This window comes from Phaethon lepturus, unplaced genomic scaffold (assembly GCF_000687285.1).
Source record: "Phaethon lepturus isolate BGI_N335 unplaced genomic scaffold, ASM68728v1 scaffold11020, whole genome shotgun sequence".
Lineage (NCBI taxonomy): Eukaryota > Metazoa > Chordata > Aves > Phaethontiformes > Phaethontidae > Phaethon > Phaethon lepturus.
Window position 1 is genome coordinate 100,276 of NW_010514080.1, and position 25,311 is coordinate 125,586.

General features: G+C 35.6%; 1 protein-coding gene across 1 annotated transcript in view; it reads right to left on the reverse strand.

The window, feature by feature from the left end:
• The window catches only part of LOC104624574 (low-density lipoprotein receptor-related protein 1B), a gene marked incomplete at both ends in the record, with an annotated part of 148,825 nt that overhangs the window by 99,955 nt on the left and 23,559 nt on the right, over positions 1-25,311 (reverse strand). Inside the window, 6 exons of the mRNA XM_010291978.1 lie at positions 2,164-2,391; positions 3,598-3,729; positions 13,587-13,831; positions 14,741-14,905; positions 18,561-18,765; positions 20,368-20,565. Coding sequence (XP_010290280.1) covers positions 2,164-2,391; positions 3,598-3,729; positions 13,587-13,831; positions 14,741-14,905; positions 18,561-18,765; positions 20,368-20,565 — 1,173 coding nt within the window. The remainder of the gene's footprint in view (positions 1-2,163; positions 2,392-3,597; positions 3,730-13,586; positions 13,832-14,740; positions 14,906-18,560; positions 18,766-20,367; positions 20,566-25,311) is intronic.

Genomic DNA, 25,311 nt, shown 5'->3' on the forward strand with positions numbered 1-25,311 from the left:
TCTCTCTGGCAGCTTAATGTGGTTACTTCCACTGACAGAGTTATTGTAACATGGATGTGGCTGTGGACTGGCTTGCATATACATAAGGTCAAACAATGATCGGGCATTAGGAAGTTTGCCAACTTTAGAGAATGCAACACAGGATACCAAATACATAGCCTTGACCCATTTTAAAATGATCCCGTCTTCTTTGGTTTGTGGGTTTTTTTTGTTTGTTTGTTTGGGTTTTTTTTTTTTTTTTGAGGAACTAGAAGACAAGCATTTCATACTCCTAAAAAGATTAAAGTATGACTTTGGCATCTTTTTAACATTGGCATAAGACTTCATCCAGCAAGAATCCCATTAGCATGTGCTTACAAAGCTTCTTATGTTCTTACAATAAGTATAAAAATATAACTGTAAGTAAATGAGGTAAATTACACATAATAAGTAGTCTTTATGTTTTGATGCACCAGAACATGTTGATTTTGCAAATTTTGTATATAATAAGTTACATCTGGCAACCCCCCCCCAAAATATTCCACCACAGAAGCTACCATCATAATGAAAAAAATATGAAATAACACGATAAACACTCACACACACTATGTTTCCTTAAGTTTCATTAACTTTCTGACAAGTTCTGTGATTTTTCACTATTTCATATACTAAAGCAATATTTTTATTCTACTACCATTTAAAAAAAAAAAAAACCCAACTCTTGGGCATCTCAACTCATGATGTAAGGAAGAGCTTTAAGAGGCATTCTATGTTCTTGTTCTTGGTACTAAAAACATATCCAATTTTTAATAAAATTGTCTGTGAGATAATAAGGGACATATAAAAATGCCAACAGAAAATACATTACTTTATCTGCATAGTCAAGTGGGGATATTGCCATATTTGTCCAATGATTTCCCAAAATATGTTACTACAAAACAAATTTCTTCCAAAGCTGCACCTGGGGCAGAGGTTTAATTCATTTTCTGGAGTCCCAAAATAATCAACTAAAGTAGTATTTTCCTTTTTTTTATTTATTTGTTTTCAAGAATGTAAAAGGTTTGATCTTACAGAATTGACTTATTTCTTTTCTCCTCTTCCTCTTGAAACATACATTTAACAGTTGAGGAACCAGCGTTTGCCAAATTTGGCTCCAGACAGCTCCTGTCACACAGTTTTCCTATTTTCAAGCAAGTAGCTATATTATAAAAGAGAATAACAACATGTGCTGCCAGGAGAGGAACTGACAGTGTTTGGAAAAAAACAACCAAACAAAAACCCAACACTATCAAGGACAACAAATGGTATCACTTTAATACTGGAGCTACTGACATAGGGTTGAAGCAATCAGGTGTAGACTTTACAATCCATTAAGTTTCTGTATTCAAAGTACAGAGCAAAAGTGTAGGAACAATGAAGGTGTTAACTACAGAAAAATCCCAGCCAGTCATGATTTTCCGTTTGCAGTATTTTGAATTTCCTTTTATTGCTGTAAGCAACCTACCTATAATGAAAAAGCTCAGTAAAAAGGAATTGAGGGAACTGAAGCAGCGACAGAACAAACGTATGCAGGATTCAAAGACTCCACTATCCTCATGGCATTCAAGTAGTGCAAACAGCCTGATGGCAATCAGTTTGAACGTGACACATGTTGCAAGAAGACAACAGGTAAATACATAACACCAGTATCACCAAAATTACAAAGCTACCATATCATGTGTTTCACCAATGGTGCCAAAGCTGAAAGATCTGTGTGGACCAGAAAATAAAAAATAACACCAATGTAGCTGATTTCCTCATTAGGTCAGCACAGATAGCCAAAGGACATAGGAAATCCACATGAAATTCTTCAATGCAAAGCTATGTCAAGATGCTGTTGTTTTTGTGCTTTTTATCTTTTTTCTTTCTACCATCCCCAGAAGATATTATTTCCATTGTTTTCTATACATTTCAATCTTGTATAAAAACAATGTTATAATTACATCCCAATTTAAATAAAAATGAATTATGACTCAATAAAATTAACTAGAATCCTAAACAAAATTGTGATTTCTTGTCTAGATCAATTATCCAATACCATTGATGGGTATACCTAACAAGAACTTGCACACTCTTAGTTTAACATATTTATAACACACATTTATCTATAATGAATTATTTTTACTTCAATGTCATGCTATTTACCTCTTGAAATAATAGTTTCTAAGCCAGTCCCATTGATGAAGGCACGCTTGATGGTTTGTGTTTTCACATCAGTCCAGTATAAGCGTTCCTCAACAGCATCAAAATCTATGACCGTCACATCATCAATGTCAGGAACAGTGAAGGCTGTGATGAAGTTGAAGTATGGGTTTTCTATGTCCACCCCTCTTATTTCTGAACGCCTTGCATAAAGAAGAAATTTCCTCCTTTCTGTTAGAAAACAAGGAAAACATCACTCCTCATCCTTTTCATAACATTGCTAACAGAAGTCAAAGACGTTCATTTGAGATCACTTTACAAATTTATAAGTAAAGTTTATATGAATGATTTAATGTCTTAGAGAACCTGCAGCCTAGTGACATTTGAGAAATAAAGTATGTTACAGAGCATAAAAGTCATAGGAAAAATATATTCTGGACACTAGACAAGACGTTATTACACCACTAAATCAATATTGTCTTGTGTGAGTCTAAAGAGAAAATAATTATATTTTTAGAAAATTACCCCACTTATCCCAATAAAAAAAAAAATACTGTTTCATTTGTACGTCGTAACAGATATTAACATTTGGTATCTCAGGGGAAAAGATTATCACTTTAACAAAGAAGTTTTGCAAACAACAAAACTCAGGAGAAATTCCACAGCCTATGTGTAAGCAGTGAAAGGCAAACAGGTGGAAGAAAAAGAAAACACTAAATGTAGTAATTTAGAAATCCACTAATGAAAAAGGGTGATACATTAAAGTCAAAACAGAACTCTCTTATCTCAAAAGCCTAAATTATTAGAGCAAATATCTGTGAATGAACAGTAGCAGTAACTTTTTTCCCCTTCCTTGATATAACAAATTTTTTTTTTATCTCCTAAACATTATTAATCAACACTGAGAAGAGTAATGTAGTACAAGGTTTTACAGATAACAGATACAATTATTTGACATTTTGAGGGCTTTTAGAGCTTAAGAGTGTTTATTGTAATTTTTTATAAAACTGTCCTGCAAGGCTGCATGTCTAATATTTGCTCTTCATTTTATTTTCCTAATCCTTGAAAATGAACCTAAGACTTTAGAAGAACAGGTAGAGATTTAAGCTATTAAGTACCTTTTTGTTATTCACCTTACCTGACTCATCATTTTCTGATGATGCACTTTACAGCATAAATCTTTCTGTTTTGCAGAGATAAGTTTTACTAACATATCTTGCACATAAGCAATAGAAAAAATGGCTGTGGCAATAAATATCGAAGCTCCACACACCTCATATATTAGAATAAGTTATCAGTTCTCAAAAATTAAATATTCCTTTAAAATATATTATTAAAATGCATTGTAGAGATTGTTTTTAAGATTATGTATCTTAATTTGTCTAGTTCCTAATTTTAAAATCAATACAATTATCAGGATTTGGGAGGAAAACTTACCATAACATGTTTTCTTGTCTAAAGAGAGTTTCATCAGATGTGGACAGGCACATGCAGCACTTCTGTTGTGACTGATCAGACACATGTGTGAACATGGACCTCTGCCCTCATTAGCAGCACATGGATTGGAAGCTAAAATTGAATAATGAAATACACAAAATATAAAAACACCTTTTGGAACTTAGGTTTGTCAAACTAGCATAAGCTACACTGGCGAGAAAGTGGTAAAAATTTTGTTTGAAGACAAACCTGGCCTCATTGATAATGATATTCAACTCTTGTCAAAGCATATATGTTTGGGTTTTTTTTGTTAGTACAGACACAAAATTTATCATTGTAACTCCATGAAGCCACTGGATAAAATTTTCCCAGTGAGGTATTAATTTTGTATTCCATTTATAAAATTTATTTATGTAACATATTTATGACACGATCGCTTTTCTTGGGTCTGTAGTAACAATGTGACAAAATCTGGAGCGATCCCTTTTAATAAGTTCACAACTTCATGAAAAGTGAACATTTTCATGACAAGAAAAGAGACTGCAGTTAAGAAGATTCCAGGAGCCTTTTGGCATAAGAATCCATTATTAATGGACTATAAATATTAGTAAATATCAGTAATCTATCTCCATGAACTACACATTAAAAATGAAACATAATTTAGGGTTTTGACAATATTCTGAAGGAGATTATAGAACCATTTAGGTTGTAAGGGATCTCAGGAGACCATCTAGTGATTCAACCTCCTGCATTTTTTGGCATTCTTAACATTACTGCTGCGAGATTTAAAATTTAGTCAGACATTTTGTAAAACAGCATTTCCTTTAATTTATTTGCCAATGTGAAGCAGTAATTTCAGTGGAACCTCATGCATAGAGCCATCTGTGTCAAGGATCTACTTAGACCTTTATTATTAGGAATAATAATCCTCATCTTGTCTTTCTGTGCAAGTAGTGCATTATGTTCTCTACCAAAGTTGCTATTTGACTATGAAACTCAAAAAGAAGAACATACAGAAGAAAAAATAAAAGGCATGCTGGTTAATGGTCAAGTTAAAGAAAGAGTTGTGGTTAAAGTGTGCTACGAGTATCAACAAAGAGGAGAAAGTACAATTTGTGTACTATCTGTCCACATCACAATTCCCTTCATGTATCATGGAATACAAAACTGGTGGAAAAAGAAGTGTTGGAAAGCAGACTTACTTGTTTCAACATGCATGCATAACTGAAGGAGTAAACTACCATAATCTGAAAAATACTTATACGAGTACATATTTATATAATTCCCTTCATATTCATACTGCTTTCACTGAATAACAGCTAAACCCATTCTTTACTTTCGAATAAAAAACAATTCTCTTTAAGGCAAATGGGTATGCTATTGCTTTGACTCTCAAAAATTTGCCTTTTTTATTTCCGTGTGCTAGTACTAACACTTCCTTTTATTTCTATTGTGAATAACCACATAACCATTTCTTATTCACCTTCTCCATGCCATTTATGATTTCACAGATTGCCATCATACAGAAGCCTGTCTATAAGCTGTATTTCAAGAAGCATCAGCTTACCTGTCCTCATACAAAAACCTTTCCAATATTCTTGATCAGCCTGTCAAGCTTTCTCGGTATCTTATATGATGTGTATACAGTATTCAAGATACGGGAGTGATAGGGATTTATACAGCATCACAGTTCACTATCTGTGGTTCTTTATCCCTTTCCTAATAATTTCCACCAATCTATTTTCCTTTTGATCACAGCAACCCACAGAACTGGCATTTTCACCAACTGGCCAGCCTTTTCCATTATTTAATTGATGTCCACTGCTGATCGCTTGTCAATCCATTTCTCTTACAGTACTGCACACAGATATACATATGTCAGTCTTTGTCATCATATTTCTTCTTGACCGCTCTCTAAAACATTATTTGAACAAAATGCTTATTTTTCTTGACCAGCAACCCCTCAGACATTCTATCACCAGTTGACAAATGAACAAGTTACTCTGACAACCTCTGAATATTCATTCACTATGGACCAACTTATCCTCCGTATCAACTTCATATTGAACCTGTCCCTACTTGGCCTCAGATTTTAGCTAGGCAAAACTTTAAGTTTATACTTTAATGGTGTGCAACATGATTGAATTCTGTCTACAACTTCGAATATATGCAGTACAGTTACATCAAAAGGATAGTTTTAAATTGCTGACAATCTATTCCCACTCATAATTTGCATCAGTTATAGATCTAATCCCCTGCTCACTGTCAATACTTTCTGTAGTACTGGGCCAAAGATCCTTCTGCTCTAGTCAGTCAAGTTAAAATCTTCATACTACCTGATTATGTCTGATTATTTTGGCATTTATCTTTGCAATTTTCAACTTAGGACTGATCAGAGAATGCATTAGTTCTAAAATACATGTTTAATTCTTATATTCACTATTTCTACTTCAGTTTTAATCATTCACTTGAAGAAGTAGTCAGTATACCAGCTAACAAAAATTTATATATTCACCACAAAACAAAATAAACAAGATTATTATTAGCCCAAAGTTAGCACGGTTCTTCATTATACTCTATTGTATACAGTATGATAGCTTTATGGTCATTCTGAAGCTCTTGTTAATGAATCTCTGTTTCCCACCCCCTACAGTGTACAGTTTGTAATGAAAGGGTACTGCAAAAAACAGAGAAAAACATCATTAATGATACAAGTCCAAAACGAAGAAGGGACTGTCTGGAATGACTGACCTTAAAAAAAACAACGCAGACATACTAGGCAGATAAAAACCACAGATGTAAGAGAGTAGCAAATGTTGTAATGTTAGGGTATTGCCACGTGGAAAGGCCAAAGGCAATAGTACTTCTAGGAATGGGTGCTGTGTTTTACTTCTAGGAACGGGTGCTATGCTTTACAAAAAACTTTCAAAAAATTAGAAATTTACTGTTAAAGTAACAAGAAAGCAGTAACGAAGAATTAAATTAAATCCAAGTGTGAAAAGCTACGCAAAAGTTACATGACAGAGTGACTGAGAAATAAAATGTCTGATAAAATTCAATACATATACAGTAATATATAAGGAACAAAAAACCAATCTCATGTTACATACAGGAGTATGAGTACTGAAATAGCATCCATTCCTGAAAGATTCTTTTCTGAAACAACAGATTATATTTATACATACAAAATGGCTGTCCAATACTCCTCTTTATTGCAAGAGCTAGGACATGCTGAACAGAATTATCAAGTACGAGGGTCAAAACAAGCGTGACACGGTCCCCTCTCACACAGTGCATACTTACGCACCAGAGCCATCTGCCCAAAAAGTCATAGTCATCACGAGTTTGTGTAAGTTCAAAGGTCAACTATTAAAGTTCATGCAAGTATCAGTCAAAGGCTTTAAAGCCTTTGAAGCACGATACCATGTTAGGTTCAAAAAATCACTGAGTTACAGGTTACTGGAAGCTGACAAGCTACAAGGGAGGAGCACGGCTGTTATCTTCCCTCAGGTCCATACCTTCCTGTAGGTGCTGATCAGCCACTGTCAGTGACAGGATGCTGAGTTCAGACAAATGTAGAAAAGAGTCCTTTTATAATTCCTAAAACCAAAACGGAACTTTCACAAAGCTCAAAGGAATCCAATTTAAAGTTCAGAAAGATTGCACATATTTTGCATGATTTATAATACATATACTAATCTTGCTGACGGTTTTGAAGTATGAAGAATGTACACAAGAAGCCTGTGATAAAATCTCAAGCTAATAAAATTTCAATAAAATAGCCAAAACTTTGTTCATGTGCATCTTAAGCTACATTTTTAATAAAAAGTTATTTATTTTAAACAGCTGGTGATCCAGGCCTCAACAGAATATTGTAGCAAAACAGTGCTATGAAGTTAAATGTTTTCCATGTTTTAATTACAAAAGAGCCCAGTGGTACCAATATACTTTATATTCAGCAGTTGTTATACTGCTTGCCCTGATTTTTAGCCTATAAAAATGTAATCTGCAAAAATAAAAATAACACCATGGCCATGTTTTGTTTGTTTGTGGTAGTTTTTTAGGTTTTTTTTTTTCAGAATTCAAAGTAATACCCTTGAGAAATGCAAAAACTGGGAATGTGTGAGGAATTCACAGCTTTAACTGTTTTCAAGCTGTGATCCTTCCAATGCACTATATTTATTCCTCTCATCACTAACCTCAGTAGTACACCTCATGGTACAAGTACACTTTTTTGTGCCTAAAATAGAAGACCTTGTTCTTCGCAGCAAGTGGATTTTTAAAATACAACGGTAGTTGAGAAAATATTATTTCTAGAAAACCTATGTTTGATGTGTTAATAGCATTCCTGACACACAGCTTTGATTCTGTGAAAATGAGTAGGTCTCAAACTCATATTCCCAAGATATGACATCATGCTACATTAGATCATGAAGCCTTCCACAATCCCCAGTGGTTTACTGACAGATGAACCTCTCATCCATACAAATATCTCACTATAACTTCACTACCTTAAATTAGCATCTGTCCTAGATTAACTGAAATAATGTTGTTTAGGATACAGGAATTTATTTAGCTCTGCTCTACTTTATTTCAATCAAAATAAGTTGCATGAAATATTTTAAAAGCTAATAACCTTTCACTTACACAGATGACTCAGGTGTATACCTATGGAGCTGAGACTACAAAATGTTCATCCTTCAGTGCTACATTTATACTGACATTCCGCAATGTAAATCTACTGTTAATTTTACTTTGGGATTCTAGATCACATGCTATCTTGTTTCATTTGTTGCAAAAATGCTACAAATTCAAAAGAAAAATTAAGAAGTGATTGCATAGTATCACCATTTTTCTCTAGCTTCAATAAAGCTAGGTACTGGAGATTTGTAGAAAGAAATTGCTTCCATTGATGGAAAATAATTTAGAGAAAACCCAGAAAGCCAATCACAAATATGAATCTGGTGTTTTCTACATCATACAATAAAAGCTGCAATTCCACAACTTGGTATTTGAACTTGTTGATTCTGGCAAATATCAGCTGAAAACTCTTCTACAGCTTATACCTTGCCCTGAGGCCAAGGTATCTGTGACTATGGAACACTAGCTGAAGTATCCCTAGGCTATAGTCTCCCTCTGAAGATCTTGCCTGGCTGCAGTCCAAACTGAAAATAGTTGGGGTTTTTTCCTGACAGCAAGGAATGGCTAATGGGAACTCTACTGCTACTGTGAAAACACCAAAAATAGAAGACAGTTCCTCAGATCCCAAAGTTCAGGAAGTAACTAATTATTTAAAAAAAAAAAAAAAAAAAAGCAAAAAACATTACTTGAAAGGGGTGTGCAGAGATGCATATTTACTCCACCTATATTTTAAGATCCTGGGCATACATACTCTTTTGTCCAGAAGTCAGACAGATTTGTTACACCAGTACCCTGGCCTAAAAAGCAAATTCTCGTAGGATGCTTATTTCAAAAAGTAATTAAGCCCAAGGAACTTGACATCCACTGGAAACCAGTAACATTCTTTAATATAAGTTCATTACTATTTTGAAATAAAACCATCAGAAAAATGTATCCTGACAGTATATGTCATATATTGTAAGGTAGATGAGGAGTTGTTCACTGCGAGTTCCTCATCACAGTTATCATCATGCTTAGACTCACCAACTAACAGTGAGTTGTATTCATTGCTTTCCTTTTTACAATGCATGATATTAGAGAGCACTCTTCAAATCTTTTGACTACTAGTGTGCAAGGAGAATTTTATCTGCTGGTACATTAGAGCTATATCCATAGTCTTCTATGTATAGCTAATGTAGAACTAGGTTAAGACATTTACAAACCTACACAAAATTGTTGGGATTTAATTTTTTCAAATAAAGATTGCTCAGAACATGCTAACATAAAAGTCTGAATAGCTTACTGATCACTACAAACCCTGGGCAAGAAGAAAAACAAAATATAATTTCTCAATATTACAAAAAAACAAGTATATGTAATATGAATTTTTAAGTAGTTTCTATTACCATCAACTTTTTGGTAGAAGAGTTGAAATTTATCCAGACATCATGGAACACTCTGTAACTAATTGATGGTCATGCTCCAGTGGTATTTTTTACTTTCCTATATTTACATACAAATTAAGTCACTGTCTTTTGTTCTATCTCACAATAAAAAAACATACTCAATTCTTTTTTCAGCATCGGTATTTTTCAGGGCACATCCCAAAAGCTTCTATAGCTAGAAGCTACAACTATATAACTATAGCTAGATATGGCCCAGATGTGTCCTGTAACAAGACAATCATGGAATCTTTGGGTTGGAAGGGACCTTTTAAGGTCATCTAGTCCAACACCCCTGCAATAAGCAGGGACATCTTCAACTAGAACAGATGCTCAGAGCCCTGTCCAGCCTGACCTTGAATGTTTCCAGAGATGGGGCATCTACCACCTCTCTGGGCAACCTGTGCCACTGCTTTACCACCTTCACTGTGCAAAATTTCTTCCTTATATCTTGTCTAAATCAACCCTCTTTTAGTTTAAAACCTTTACCTCTGGTCCTATTGCTACAGGCCCTGCCAAAAAGTCTGTCCCCATATTTCTTATAAGCCCCCTCTAAGTACTGGTACGCTGCAAATAAGGTGTCCGCGGAGCCTTCTCTTCTCCAGGCTGAACACCCCCAACTCTCTCAGCCTGTCCTCACAGCAGAGCTGTTCCAGCCCTCGATGCATTTTTCTGGCCATCCTCTGGACCTGCTCCAACAGGTCCATGTCTGTCCTGTGCTGAGGGCTCCAGAACTGGATGCAGCGCTCCAGGTGGGGTGTCACCAGAGTGGAGTAAAGGAGTAGAATCCCATCCCTCAACCTGCTCTCCACGCTGCTTTGGATGCAGCCCAGAATACCGTTGGCCACCTGGGCTGTGAGCAGACATTGCTGGCTCATGTCCAGCTTTTCATCCACCAGTACCCCCAGGTCTTTCTCAGCAGGGCTGTTCTCCATCCCTTCATCCCCCAGCCTGTACTGCTACCAGGGATTGCCCCAACCCAGGTGCAGGACCCTGCACTCGGCCTTGTTGAACCTCATGAGGTTCACATGGGCCCATTAATTTACCAAAAGAAAATGCACCTAGTGGTATCTCAAGCATGTCAGAATGTAAAGATGAACTCAAAACTATAACCATAAGGGGACAAATGTACATATACATTTGCATATGTGAAGTATGTACGTGTACACATGTATATGTTTAAGTATATATTCACATATTAACTATGCATTATTATAGATGTGATATCTATAAAATATGTATTATTCACCCACTAGATAATCTGCATCATTAAGCCCATTTACACTAAATATACCTACAGAAAGTCAAAAGACGTGATGGAGAATCGGAGATGGTGAAGTTACTAGGGAAGAATGAATAGCTTATGGGAGATAAGAGGCAGTGATGACATTGCAGAAGGATAGTGGCTGGAGTGAAATTAAACATACATATAATCAATAAGAGGGCAACTAACCTCATTCATGAATCATGATTTGTTCTGTTCTGGATGATCTGTTTTGTTGTTTGCAAATAACCTGTGAGTTATTGATATAAAAAAATAAAAAAGTCTGCAGAGACTTAAATCTTCCTTCTAACGGCTGATACAACTACCAGAAGATTTGCTACACGACTCTAGGAAAGCTATATTGAAGAGCTATCTTGAGAAAGCTGGCATTTCAGCTGTGGTTGAGAGGTTCTGACTCTGTTCTCTCCTTGATCAATACACTAATGTATCTCTTTCCAAGAATGGGTTTTGAAATTGCCAGCAGTATCATAATAATGTCTTCCTGTCCTATACTAGGTTTTGTATTTTTAAATTATTTTAAACACCAGCACAGCCATAGTCATATTGAAAAATGTCACTATATTTAGTTATATCCCCATTTTACATGGGGAACCCCTGAAAGAACTATCATATCCTTTCATTACTACTTCAGCTAACCACTTCATCCTCATTATTTCATATTGAATGAAATTAAGCATCTGATTCAGAAGTCCAAGGACTCCTAGTAAATGACTACGTAACAACACTTTCCAACTATTTCCATTAACATTTATGATATCGCAGTCAGGGACACAGGGACTTTGGAGGGCTCAACATTTGAAAAGTCAAGAGAAGGAGCCCAATTAAAATTCTATTTTTTATGACAGTAGAAGTAGAGATAACTGTTAGGAAGAAGAAGAATATTGCTAGTTGTCAGCACTGTACAACACATCTTGAATTCACCTATCCTCAGCTGGACAGCAGTTGGGGAAAAAAGGAAGCATGCGGGAAGGCCACAAGATGCGTTTGGACCAGTAGTAGATAATGTTACCAACAGGTAGGTATCAGAATGAAATAACAGCAAAATGTAACAAGTTCCTGTATAATTAATTTGGATTTAATTATTGCTTGTTATTAGTAACACACTTAGGTACAGTCTATATATTGCCATAACTGAAGCCAGAAAATTTAGAGTGGAAAATAATTTTACACCAATTAAATAAAATCTCTATATTTGTAAGCCTCATAGTCCTCAGAGAAATAATAAACACAGTTATACTCTAGAAATACACTAGATGTGCAACTAATGGGCTACTCTGATTTCTTTCTTGGTCCTCATGAACCTTCACACATACAACCGCTGAAGCCAATAACTTAAGTTTCTTGACTACTTATTTACCATCTGAATGAGACATTCACTATTCAGTGAAAAAATAATTTGAAGCTTCAGTTGAAATTATAAAAAAAAAAATTCAGTGAAATTATAAAAATCATTAGTCTTTTTATATATGCGACAGACATTATAAAGCTGTCTAAAGGAGCTACGTTTTAGCAGGTTCCTGCATTTTCAATTCAGAATTGAGTATCTCCTTAAAACAGATAGATAAAATCAGGTCAGTTTTCATTTAAAAGATTAATACAATTTTATCTTAAGTTATAGTAGCTGACAATTATTAAATACCCAATTACTGTTGGACTATCTAATGACACAGCCTTATGCGCTTACCATAATTGTACAGCAGTGTTCTAGTATAAATAGGTATATAAAAATATATTTACACTATCAAAACTGGTATAAAATTGAGATGGAAACATGTAGACATGAAGAGGTAAGCTTTACAAAGATGAAAACAGGAAGTTAAAGTCACAAAATAATTTATCAAGAAATAATTGAAGAATTTCCTATTATTTAATTAATGTATATACTGTGAACTTCCTTTCAGTTTTGATTGTTATCCACACCAAAAATAAGTTTTGATGCTTCTTGAAGTTTTAAATGCCAAACTCATGCCTCCAGCAGGTTAAGTTCATTCTCCCATGAAAGACATACTGTGATGATTTGAAATGGAAAATTGTAAATGCTATTTTAAAATAAAAGCTGTTAAGTCAACAAGATATGCTTTGGAAAAAGTGTCAGTTTATGGAAAACACACAATTGGGGCTATTTAGGTAGAAAAGCAGCGGTCTGCTGTGGTGGAATCTAAATTATGCTGTCCTAAGAGTGAACAAGAAGACTTAGAACCAAATACAGAGAAGTGAATGAGTAAATTAAGGCAAATTATAGCACAAAGTGACTATTTACAACACTTGTATACACAGTTTATTTCACAGAAAAGTTCATCTTCCACTGGAGAGAAGCAAGAGAAGACAGCTAACATTGTTATGTTTATTTTTGTCAAACTAGTTACTCCAGCTAACAAAAGTAAGTTGGAAGCTTTTTAAATAAATATGGTTCCACATTGTATTTCTAACAGACCAAGAGTCCAAGTGGGCAGTATTTATCAACACTAATCCCATGAAGCTTCTGGTTTGAATAAAGATTCTCTTACCACCCAAGGAACACTATTGCTGAATACAACATTTAGTTAAGGATAGTCAGTTCAAGGCAAATTCATATACAGATATTAGTACATAAAAAGAACCTTTTTCCCCCCTCATAGGAATAATAATTATTCTATACTCACCTTGTGGTTGACGACTTGGATGATATATCTGAAGATCAAATGGCTGAGCACTTGTTTTTTGTATTACACTGACATTTTGGCCAGTCCATTTATTAGCTTTTGCAAGTGTATTGGTCCGCCAATCTGTCCAATATACTTCACTCCCATACAAAGAAACAGCAAAAGGGTGAGAAAGATATTCATGACCCCGTATAATCTCTATCATGCTGGTTCCATCATATAATGCAGAATAAATGGCATCCGATCTACAAGATAACCCCAAATTTAAGATTATATAACAATAAAATAAAAATCACACAACCATTATGACATTGGTGCAAAATGTCTAAAATCCTTAGTCTTACATACTGGTAAGGTCAACGAATGTTTACAGCAGAATCATTAACTTCAGAGTTGATTTAATTCCCATTATCCATTTAACTCGGGATATGAAATACTGGTTTGCTTGCATACTGTTTATAAAAGGTAAATTTACCTCCATGCTGTGAAAGTACAGGAGGTCAATTGGTTTCCATTTCAGTGAACTTACAGAAAAAACAGTGAAACAGCTTGGGTCTTCCATGTGGCACAGAAGCCATGGATGATACCACAGGGAACCAGGAGACACGGATAACGCCACTACTGACAGGGCAGAGGCCTCACTGTCCAGGGCCATGTCCCACTGCCCCCATGCAGGGAGAGCAGGGCAGGCCCCAGGGATGGCAGTCAGGTTCAGCCAAGAGTTCAAATCACCAGAAGCGTTTGTGGTGACAAGACAGGATCAGACCAGGAAGCCACTCTGTGGGTTAGGGTCTGGACCAACACAGCCCACTGCCAGACAGGCTGGAAACTGGTGCTCCCAGTGGTGCCACTCAGGCAGGGGCTGAGTTCCTGGACTGCGCTGAAATCGGCTCCTGGGACCATGGGCAGGGTGTGTGGAGGGAGGTCCCTGAGAAGACTAGTAAGGGCCTTTAAGGTCTGCCGTACAGGCCATGAAGACCATGAATAAATTATGTGTAATAGTAATGCAATTAAAGACCTGTACATACTGTACATTTGCACAGAAGACTATGTACATAATGTACGTAACTACATTCCACTTACAATGTAGTTCATATTTTTGTATGCAAGTAGGGATTTAGGAACAGATAAGAAGAATATTGTTATCACTTTACCTGGCATCTGTCCATACTATTCTTTTTTCAAAGTGATCTACAGTAAGGCCATTAGGCCAGGCTCCAGTATCCATATCTTTATATATGATCTTCCTTTCTGCTCCGCTCATGGAAGCAGATTCAATGCGAGGAAAATTTGCATCCCAGTCTGTCCAAAAAAGAATTCTGGTGAGAGGAAAGGAAAAGAAAAGAAATGTAAGAAAATATTAAAGCATGTAGAATAATTTCAAATGTCTCAATAAGAGAATAACTGGGAAAAAGTTCAAACATTCACATGTTTTAAATGAAAGGAATACACATAGGTGAGTTTGGGCAATTATACACAGTCCTTGAAGTAATAAGGTAACATGGAGGTAATATTTCATTATTAGTGTTAGAGCAATCAGGAAACCCAAGATTTTTAAAAACTAGAAGTTCAATAGCATTCATTTTTTCATGCCCATTAATACAAGTAACAGCTTGTCTTGTCTTCCTTCTATAACTAGAAACCCATCTCATTAAAAAAAAATTATAATGAGAGCCTTTGAAAGCAATCCACAGATAAGGATGATGGGGAAGGGAGAAAGGGAAGAAGGGTGATTTGAGGCAGCAGGTATTAAGGAACATGATAAACTAGAGATTTCGATTTGTTACTACGAGTGTTCCAATGAAGACCCCTAGATTTTGGTATGTCACTAACAAATTCTATACAGATTAGTCTTGCTAAAAAAACTGAAAAGGTATGTTGTGTGGTAGGCTCTCTCAGTTATGTACTGTCTCCAATTTTTTTCCAGTAAGGAGAGCTTTCACCTGTGCAACCGAAGAAGTTTCTTGTTAAGTAAGAGAAGCAGTGTCACCAAAAGGCTAAAATTACACTCTGTTCTTAGCTTATGAAGCTTTTAACAACACACATTTTTTTTTTTAATTTGTTAAAGGAAAATAATACCTTTGATATCAAAAAAATTTTATTAGTTGTAAAGAGTGAATTACAGTGAATAACAAAATTAAAACTTTTGACAGGTAAGATCAGACAGCTGAACATAGAACAGCTTATTCTAATACGGCCTCTCCAGTTAATAGATGCTACATTAAATAGTAAGGCATAAGGGTATAAAAAGGCCTGTCTTCCTACCAAACTCCATTTCTAACCCCCTTCCTGGGCGAGGGTCTCTGCTCCGTCTGCACGCTGTGCGTACAGGCCGCTGCGTGCCAGCGGCTGGAGCCAGACGACAGGTCACAGGGCCTGTACGCCCACGGTGGCAGCAACTGGGGCGAGCGAGGGCGTGCACGGCCGCGTGTGACCGCTGGCAAAGGCGAGGCCAGGCTGGTGAGTGGGCTAAGCGGATGGGAGCCAGGTGTATGCGTGCGCCTCAGAGCGAAGCACCTGGGGAACTGGCTACTAGAGGGACCAGGGGGGCCAGGCTAACTGGCAGGGAGACCCTGAGGTCTGGGGCCTGACTGAGAGACGTGTACATGTGTGTGGCAGCGGGGGACAGCGAGGATCCAGGGCTAGCTACCCGCTAGGGCTGAGTGCCTAGGCCCAGCCACAGCAGAGTGTGTGACGCCATCCTCACCAGCAGCTGGTGTGGGGCTGCAGCCCCGGGGGCTCATATGCCCAGGGGCCAGGAGCTGGGCAGCTCAGCGATCCCAGGGCCAGGCACTGTCTAAACCCGGCTACTGGAGGAATCCACAGTATACATACCTATACATTACCCACTAAAACTCTTCACCCTTAACAGCCAGTGAGGTTAGTGGAATGAGAGTATTGGTGCTGTTTGTCTCCGCACTGAGAGTTTCTGCCTGTGTAGACTTACGTGGCCAGTCACGTGTATACGTATATCGGTATGTGTGTGGACTGGGAATTCATGCTCAGTCTCGCTGCAGGTTGGAATCGAAGGCATGGAGCTATGGCAGCACCACCTCCATAAGGATACAGGATTTGTGCAATCCTAACACAACTGTCTACTTTGAAACATCATATTTATTTATTCATATTTGTTTGTGAAAAGATTGAAGAGCTGTTCCCATCTGTGTTCAAAGATTTTATTCTTTCCTCGCTTCTAACAAAATGTAGCACACGATTGCTTCTAGCTTTTCAAAAGGCAGATTAAGCCTTCAGTTTCAGGAAGAGTTGTGATTTGACTTTTTTTTTCCTCCCAACCATTTAATTTGAACAACTTATCTGCCAATTCTTCTGCCAACAGGATGCCTCTCTTTTAAAGATCTCTATAGATAAGCGATGCATTCTATAAATAAGCTTTCTAGCATCTGAATTGAAAGGGCAGGGTCCTTACTCATTAAAGCATGTACTTCCTAATTCAGAATTTTAGGTCCCAAAGGGACCTCAGGCCTCAGAATCTGGGACCATTATCCACTCTTATTTTTATGTAGTACACAGTAGTGTTTCTGAAATAAATATTTAGTGAAGACACATGATAGACCACAGCAGGTTCCTAAAGAAAATTAAATATGATGATTCTGCAACCTCATTGTAATTATATTATTTCTGGTCACATTTAATTAGTTGGCTGGGTTTGTTTTTTGTGTGGTTTGTGTGTGGTGTTTTGTTTTTTTTTTTGTGGCCCCCCCCCCCCCCAAGGAATAATTATGAGAAGAGGATGTAGCTATTGACCATTACCTTTTGTTAACTCTAAAATGATCCAGCTACACACAATATTGGGTGATGAGGTTACTGTAACGTGTTCGCAATTTCAAATAGCCTGAAAACACTGCTCTAACTCCAAGAATTTTAAAATTTTTATAGTAAACGACTGAATTTCAATACAGAATCAGAACTGACACCTAGCTTAACAGGGGGTTAAAGGTTCCATGAACAGTTTTACTTCCCTTCTTCTACTTAAGTCTATTGACTTAAATTTTAATACAAATGGAATGTATGGACCATTTTTACTCTGCCCAAAAATGAGAGGTTAGTTTTAAAAGGAACCAAAAATAACCTAAGCAAAGTTTTAATGTTAATTTTTTTTTTTACTGTGAAGATTTTAAAATGGAATTGTGCAATATATTTGTGTTTGATGATTACTAAAATTATATTTTATGGGAAAAGAGATTTTATTGTGTTAGCATATTACCAAAATCAGGCAATATTTTAACTTAGGCATACTTCAACACACTCAGTTTTGGCCTGTTTTAATTAATGTTTTGTTTGATATTATGAAAACATTCTAATATCTATTAGAAACATTTAATTATGACAGGCATTAGATAAAAATATCTATTTATGGTAGTAGGCTGAATCTACTACACTCAGTTACTTATGTTTAATAACATTCCAGTTTACAGAATATCCCTTATGAATAGGTAGAAAAATACTGTAGAAGTTGGCAAGCATTATCTCCACTTTAAAGACAGAGACCAAAACACAAAAGTTGGGATTTACCTCACTCAACTTTTAGTCCTCCAGTAACATCTAAGCTATACTTTTATAGGCCCACAAAAAAAATATAAAGATCTATCTCTAAGTGAGAGGAATCCCCTTGGAAATATCTAAATCTGTCCATTAATAACACAGGAAGGTTAGACCAAAGGCTTCACTTACTATCATCCGCACTAAAAATTAAATGAAACAATCACATAGCAAGGGAATTAATTTGCCAACAAAATAGATCCCCATATGTCCCGACTTACCTTTTCTTAACTCTTTTCATTAGGGCAAAACACACTAATAATGGATTGTATTTAACTCAAAATACACTTCCAAGAACTATCAAAGACAAATTAGGAACCATAAGTCACAGCAAAAGGAAATAAAATAATATCACACTTAAACCTCTATCTTTAAAATGCTTTTCAACATGAAAGTTGTTTTTGTTCTAATTACCCATATCTGGGATCCAAAGCAATTGCCCTTGGATGTTCCATAGCTCCTGCTATCAGCGTTGTTCTCAAAGTGCCATCTAGTTTTGCTACTTCAATTTGGTCCAAATTGCTGTCTATCCAGTATATGTTTCCTGCAATCCAATCTACAGTAAGACCTTCAGGTGTGGCCAGGCCATGTTGCACTACCACCTCAATGGCACTAACACCTGAAAAAAAAAGAGAAAGCAGTGGGGGAAGGAGAGTCTTAAATAGCTAATATAGAGTCTGATATAGTGAACATGGACATACAGGTCTATCATATGCTCTTGGAGTGAATTCTTGATTAATCTGATGGATGATAATCCTTTGTTCCACGTGACATTTCTTCTTTACAAATGCGATAGACTGCTGTAAATAAGTACACTTTTGGCAATATACAAATAAACTTCATTTCACAGTAATAGAACTTTTTAGTTCCCTGATGCTTTAGCAAGTAAAGCTCTGAAGCTTTAAATAATGGTCAGAGATCACATGCAGAGTAACACAGGAGACGTACATGTCCCCTATTACCAGGGACCTCTTTTGCAGCATCTGTGAAGGACATGCTCACGCTTTGCCTCCCAGTGACCAGACATGCTAAACAAAACTCAGGCAGCTCTATTTCAGTTCCTTCTCAATCAGAAAACGAGAAAACTGAAACACTACGATGAAAGCAGAAATGGCAGGTAGAACCCTGTTTGGACTACACATTTTGAAAAGCTCTGCAATAAATAGCCTTTGTTCCTTCAAATTCACATGCACAACTCATACTGGCACTGCCTACTAACAGCTCCTCCCTAGCAAATACTTCCTCTGGAGGGTCTCAAAATTTTCACACAAACGGCAACTACAAAAGCACTCTGTTAGCCCTCAGGACTTCCAGGAAGGCACAATGCTTTTTGCAGATGCAACTCAGTTCTTGACAGCTGCAAGACTGAGGGAGTAATTTTTTTTTTTTAATAGAGCACAGAAGTGACTTGGGTTTGGTATAGTGTGACTATAACACAGTGTGACAGCAACAGACTACCATACTGGTTTCATACAAACACCGTAATCATTAATGAGAAGTAGCAAGTCCTTGGCTGTCTTTACATAGCTAGCAGCATAGGACCTTTCCTGGTCTGCGTCCATGGATATAAAAATACCCACAAATACCATCTGCTAAGGAGAAGAAAAAAAACCCCAGACCAAAAAACATGTTGGAGAACATACACACAAATGCATATGTGAACTTTTACAAAAGTAAATTAAACATGCTTATGCCTGTTAGCTCGTGCAGGAATGAAAGCACCTGAATATACACTTCAACGAAGAACATTCTGTAGAAACACTTTTGTATATATTATGAGATAATATTGAATTATAGGCATAATTATGCCACCAGAGCAAAGAACATGTCTTTCTGAGTGCTATAAAGTTATGAAGCAAAATCTTTCACCTAGTGATAGCAGATTAATTTATCAGATATCTGATAAATTCTTATATGTCTTAAACAAGGTGAAGGTAAATTACAAAAAATGAAAAAAAAAAATCAATATTGCACTCATTGGACTAGGAAGAAAAACTCTTTACATCTGACATTTTCTTCATCCGATAGCCTAGTGCAAAAGGAAACTTTTATAACAAAAATCCTCCTTCTAGCTCTACATCAAGTACAATCTAGATATACACCTTTTTAAAGGCAGAATGCCATCACAAATTTTGTTTCTGTGAACGGTAGCTCAGTTACAATTTATCACCCTGCAACTGCAGTTGTTCTTACTGTTAAGAATTAAAGATTAAATTCATACCTCCAGTATCAGAGAGCTTGCCTCTGTAAATTTTGTCCTCTACCACATCCGTCCAGTACAGTAAACTCTGACTGAAATGAAAATCAAGTGCTATTGTATTTCTTAAACCAGGAACTAAAAGGCTGTAGTCACGTTTGTGAAGATCAATTTTTCTGATCTCGTGTCGTATAGAAAAAATTATGAAAGCCTCAAATGGATCTGGAAGCAGAAGATTACATATTTCAAAAGGATAATAAAGAAGATATTGTTACATATTGATAGAAATGACAAGTGGAATAAGAACAACAGAATACTTTATCAGGAGAAATAGATGATTAAAACAACTCCTCTTCTGATAAGGAGTCTTTCAAATACATTTTTAGTCCCACAGACTTCTCACTTCTCCCTTCCAGCATTATCTTTGATCACCACTAGAGATATTAAACATTAAATTTGGGAATATAAAACTCAACTATTGAACCATGTTTTGTAGCTTTACCACAAGGAGTCCACAATTAGAGTTTTTAAAGGTCACATGTAATCAAAATAAAATCTGTTTTTCCAAAAGTACCAGAAAAATTAATCCATTACACTGTTTCAAATGCCAGTTGGCCAAAACAATTTACTAAAATATATGCAACGTACCTGTTGAATATATATAAAGTACCTTGTTTTTTCAATTGAAGTGCTTAAAAAAAACCCCTCACCCCAAACTATCAAGCAAGGAAATTAACAGTTTATATGTTTATTGACACAGCCCATCACACACCCAACCACCACTAATTTCTCCTTCCTTTGTTATTGAATTAATGCTAGATTATTTGTGCCTGTGATCTTACATCAAATTACACATAAATATCTGTAACTGCTCTCTGCATAGGTCAAACATACTATAAAATTGATGTTTTTATTAGAGTTCTTACATAATTTAGATTAGGAAAAGCTTTTCAAACAAGTAACTGTGTTAATAAAACAAACAAGAAAGATGAAAATTGGATTCTGTAAACTGTTGAATCAACTTGGTATATCCATTTTAATAAAGATTTTTCACACCAGTCCTTCTCTGTGGGAAAGGAGTTGTTTTTTTTTTTTCATTTCTGTTTTCCATACAGTTAAACCCCTGTTGTATATAAAAGACAGATTATTGGCGATTTACGGCAATAGGCAATGTTGTATTGTTCTTCTAAGATAGTCAAAGAAAGGTTGCACAAATTATCACCAAATATAGATATGCTTATATACCTCTTTTTGAAAAGATTAATTTCATGTTCTTCTCTTGATAACCATTGCACAAACAGATTAAATTATCTATGATGTTTTAAGTTATTTAGGTACCTCAGTAGAGCTATGTTTCTGCTCTTGAAGTACTTGTTAATAATCTGGCTTGGACTTTCCAAATGATCTTCCTATTTGCTAAAACAATGAATGACTTTCTGCAAAGGTAATTTTTCAAAGCTCTGCAGTAGTTAAATAATTTAATGAAGAACAGGATTACTGAAATTAGTAGCTATTTCACAAGTACCAGTTACCTGAACCTGAGAAACAGCTTATGGCACTTCCCAATTTCTGATAAATCGGCAGCTATTATGCAGACCACAGGCTACTGACATATGGCTTTTTAGGGAACTCCAGTGCGTAAAATGATGGACATCACCAGTAGCTTCTTTTATGTTTCTCAGATAATTAACATCACAATGGAAAAAAAAGAAACCTAATAAATCTGTGTACATGGGATGTGTTTTTTTCATTCAAAGTGGATAAAGTCTACCTTAAGCTACATAACCTACAGCGCAAATTATCAAGTACACTGTTGAAAAGGATAAGAGTTCAATAGGATCTTGACAAATTTAAGGTACAATACTTAAGAATGTAAATGAACAATGAGAAATGGGTAAGAAAATATGTGTAGGCAAAGTGACACCATTTTGTTTATTTGGACATTTTGGTTTAAATCAGCAGGTCACATGCTGCTTCCCCCCCCGCCTTCCTTACCCTTCCCATAACAATGCAAAGATGTAAATTCAGATCCTTGGTTACTGTGGCTGATATATAGTCAAATCACAGATGTGATACTACACAAAACAAAAGAATAAGTGATTTTGTGACAAACAAGAGGCACTGCACCGCAGTGCAAAATTTCTCTGGAAAGAATTCAGAAAGCAGACAGAAACCAGTTTTACATAGGTTCTTCCATGATAAGGCTATTTATTTAAATACAGCCAAATGGATAGCAGTAATTATTGCCTGGCTGGTGAGTTGTGAGTCAGAGTCCAGCCACCAGTCTGCTTTACATAATGTAGCAATCAATCACCATCGCCTGGACGACTGGAGTAGTCTAGGATCTTATGTATTACTGCCTGACTCCCCCTATTATTGTATGTGTAGGTAAGTATGATGTTTCAAGAATAATAAGGTGCATAAAATTGAGTATATAACTGATACCAGATCTGTAGAAAAGAATCAAGAAAATCAATTCAGCAATAGCATGGCACTGTAAATAAGGTCAACTCAATTTTTGCACTTAAAATAAATATGACTTAATCCTTCCACTCCCTCCTCCTAAGCTTTGGGGAAGACAGTCTATAATACCCTACCCTGTTCTGAGCACAGCTCAAAGAAGTATGTGAATCAACAACAGGAATGCAAGAGGAAATCAGCAAGTGCTGTAAGATATAGAAAGTATAGCTTGCAAGGAAAGAAGGAACAATCTGGAATTGCTTAGTTTAAAAAACAATGGAATAAGGTGAGCGGAAGCACATAAAATTCTCCAAAGACTTAAAAGGCTGATAAACTGATAATTGGAAAAATCTTGTTTTCTATATAAATAACAAGTAGGCCAAGGATTAAAAGTTTAAACTGGAGCAAGAAGACTCAGAAAGACTAGGAAAAAATCTTAAGGAGAGTGAGGCACTGAAATATCTCACCCCTGGGAAACTTGGAGTTGACCACTGAAGGTGTCTTGAAGGTCTTTGAAAGCAATAACAACAGCAATATTAATGTCATTAAGAATATTTTCATAAAATCTCATCTTAATTCAATGTAACAATTACCGATTCCATTCTTTAAAGCTTTTTTTTTTTAAATAAATTGATAACAATTTATTAGAGAAAACTAATACATTTCTGTACCTTCTGATTTTATGACTGCACTAATCATTTTTACCATACAGGTAAGTGCATAAAATATACAAGACAAACATAAAGCATGAACTGCATTAACAGTTTCAAGAAAATATTCTGATAGAAGAAAACTGCCTAAACACACTCAAAAAAGACTGTGTAGAAAGAATAATGCTTTACTATTTCCAGTGGTTTTAATTTAAAAGTCCTTCTTGGGAAAAATGCTAACTGAAGCTTACTGCAACAACAGTAGCACAGCAAGCAACCTACACTGTGCTTTTATAAAATTTACCTTAAAAAAAATGATAACCCCATGAAGAGTCCGAAAAAAACCCCGTCATTAAAAGTTTGACATTGCTCAGACAGGATTAGACTATTGGGGGGTTTTGTTTGTTTGTTTGGTGTTTTGTGGTGGTTTTTTTTTAGTGTTTTTTTTTTTTTTTTTTTTTTTAGGTTTTTTGTTTGTTTTTCCTCTGTTTTAATATTGAAAACTACCTGGAAATTATAACAAAACTGAATTTAAATCCAGCTAAAACAGACCAAGCATACAGACACATCATCCTCTTTTCCAAATATATCTAGTGATATAACACAGTTCCCACAATTTAGAAAAGGTTGACAGTTATTTTTTAACTAAATCTATACTATGCTAAGTGTTTCTGAGTTCATTGAACTTTTATTATACCAAATTCTGTAAGGATGAACATAAACATGAAATTTAAATATCTTTCAAGAACAGTGTTTTTTTTTTTCTGTATGCTTATCATCTAAAAGACTTCAAGTGCAATATATCAGCACAACTTATTTTGAAATGTTCCAAGAGAAACTAGGAAGAAGAGTATGAAAAGATATAATTTATATTGACTGAGTAACAGAGCTCTGTGGCATACTTTTAGTTCAATCAATATAAACGTAAACATGAATGAAACATTTAGTCTTTGGAAAATTAGTAAGGTAACAAGACACATGCCAGAGCAGCGAAAAGCAAACTAGATGGAAACAGGAGATATGGAAAGTGAAGAAACTCTGAACGAGAAAAGCACACATCACTTAAAGCCTCAAAAAAGAGAAATGAAAAAGAAAATACCATCTCAATTCCACCAATTTATTTCTATATACTTATTATTCCATAATTCATTACATTTCTCTGGTAATTAATTAGATTCCTCTGACACAGTATTCAATTCTGATATACCATCAAAAAAAAATCACATACATTACTACATTTTTAGCATTCATATTCCCATTAGATTTCTGATGGACACTCAAGTGAATGATTTTACAATGTTTTGAAAAAAATAAAGTGCTGCATACTAACTTTCCACATTACTGCTGTGTACTAGTGAAATGTTTGACTATATATAGGAAAGTGCTATTTTAGATAGCAAAAAATATATCTAAGGGTGAGGTAATCATTTTCCTTTGAGTAATTTTTTTTCTCCTGGAAAAAGGATTATTAGTTACTGCTACAATACACATACAACACAATACAACTCAACTCCCGGATCAAGGCATTTTAAATCACTATGGGTACTCTAAGAATTATTTTATACCAACTGGTATTATTGAAGAATTAGTTTGGCATTTGGGGGACTGTTGATCTTCACAAGATTACTTTGAACTCTACATAACAGTATTATATGAAAGCTTTTTTCTTTATTTTATGTTCAGTTAGGATCTCATGCACAGAGACATAAACGGTATGGACATTTTGAGGCTAACATTCACAAATCAGACCAAAATTGCACTCACTTTACTAAAATGCTGCTCATACAGTCAACAACTGAAGTATCAGAGGATCTGTCCTTCAAAGTATTTATCATAACTTTTAAATGAAATAAACTGA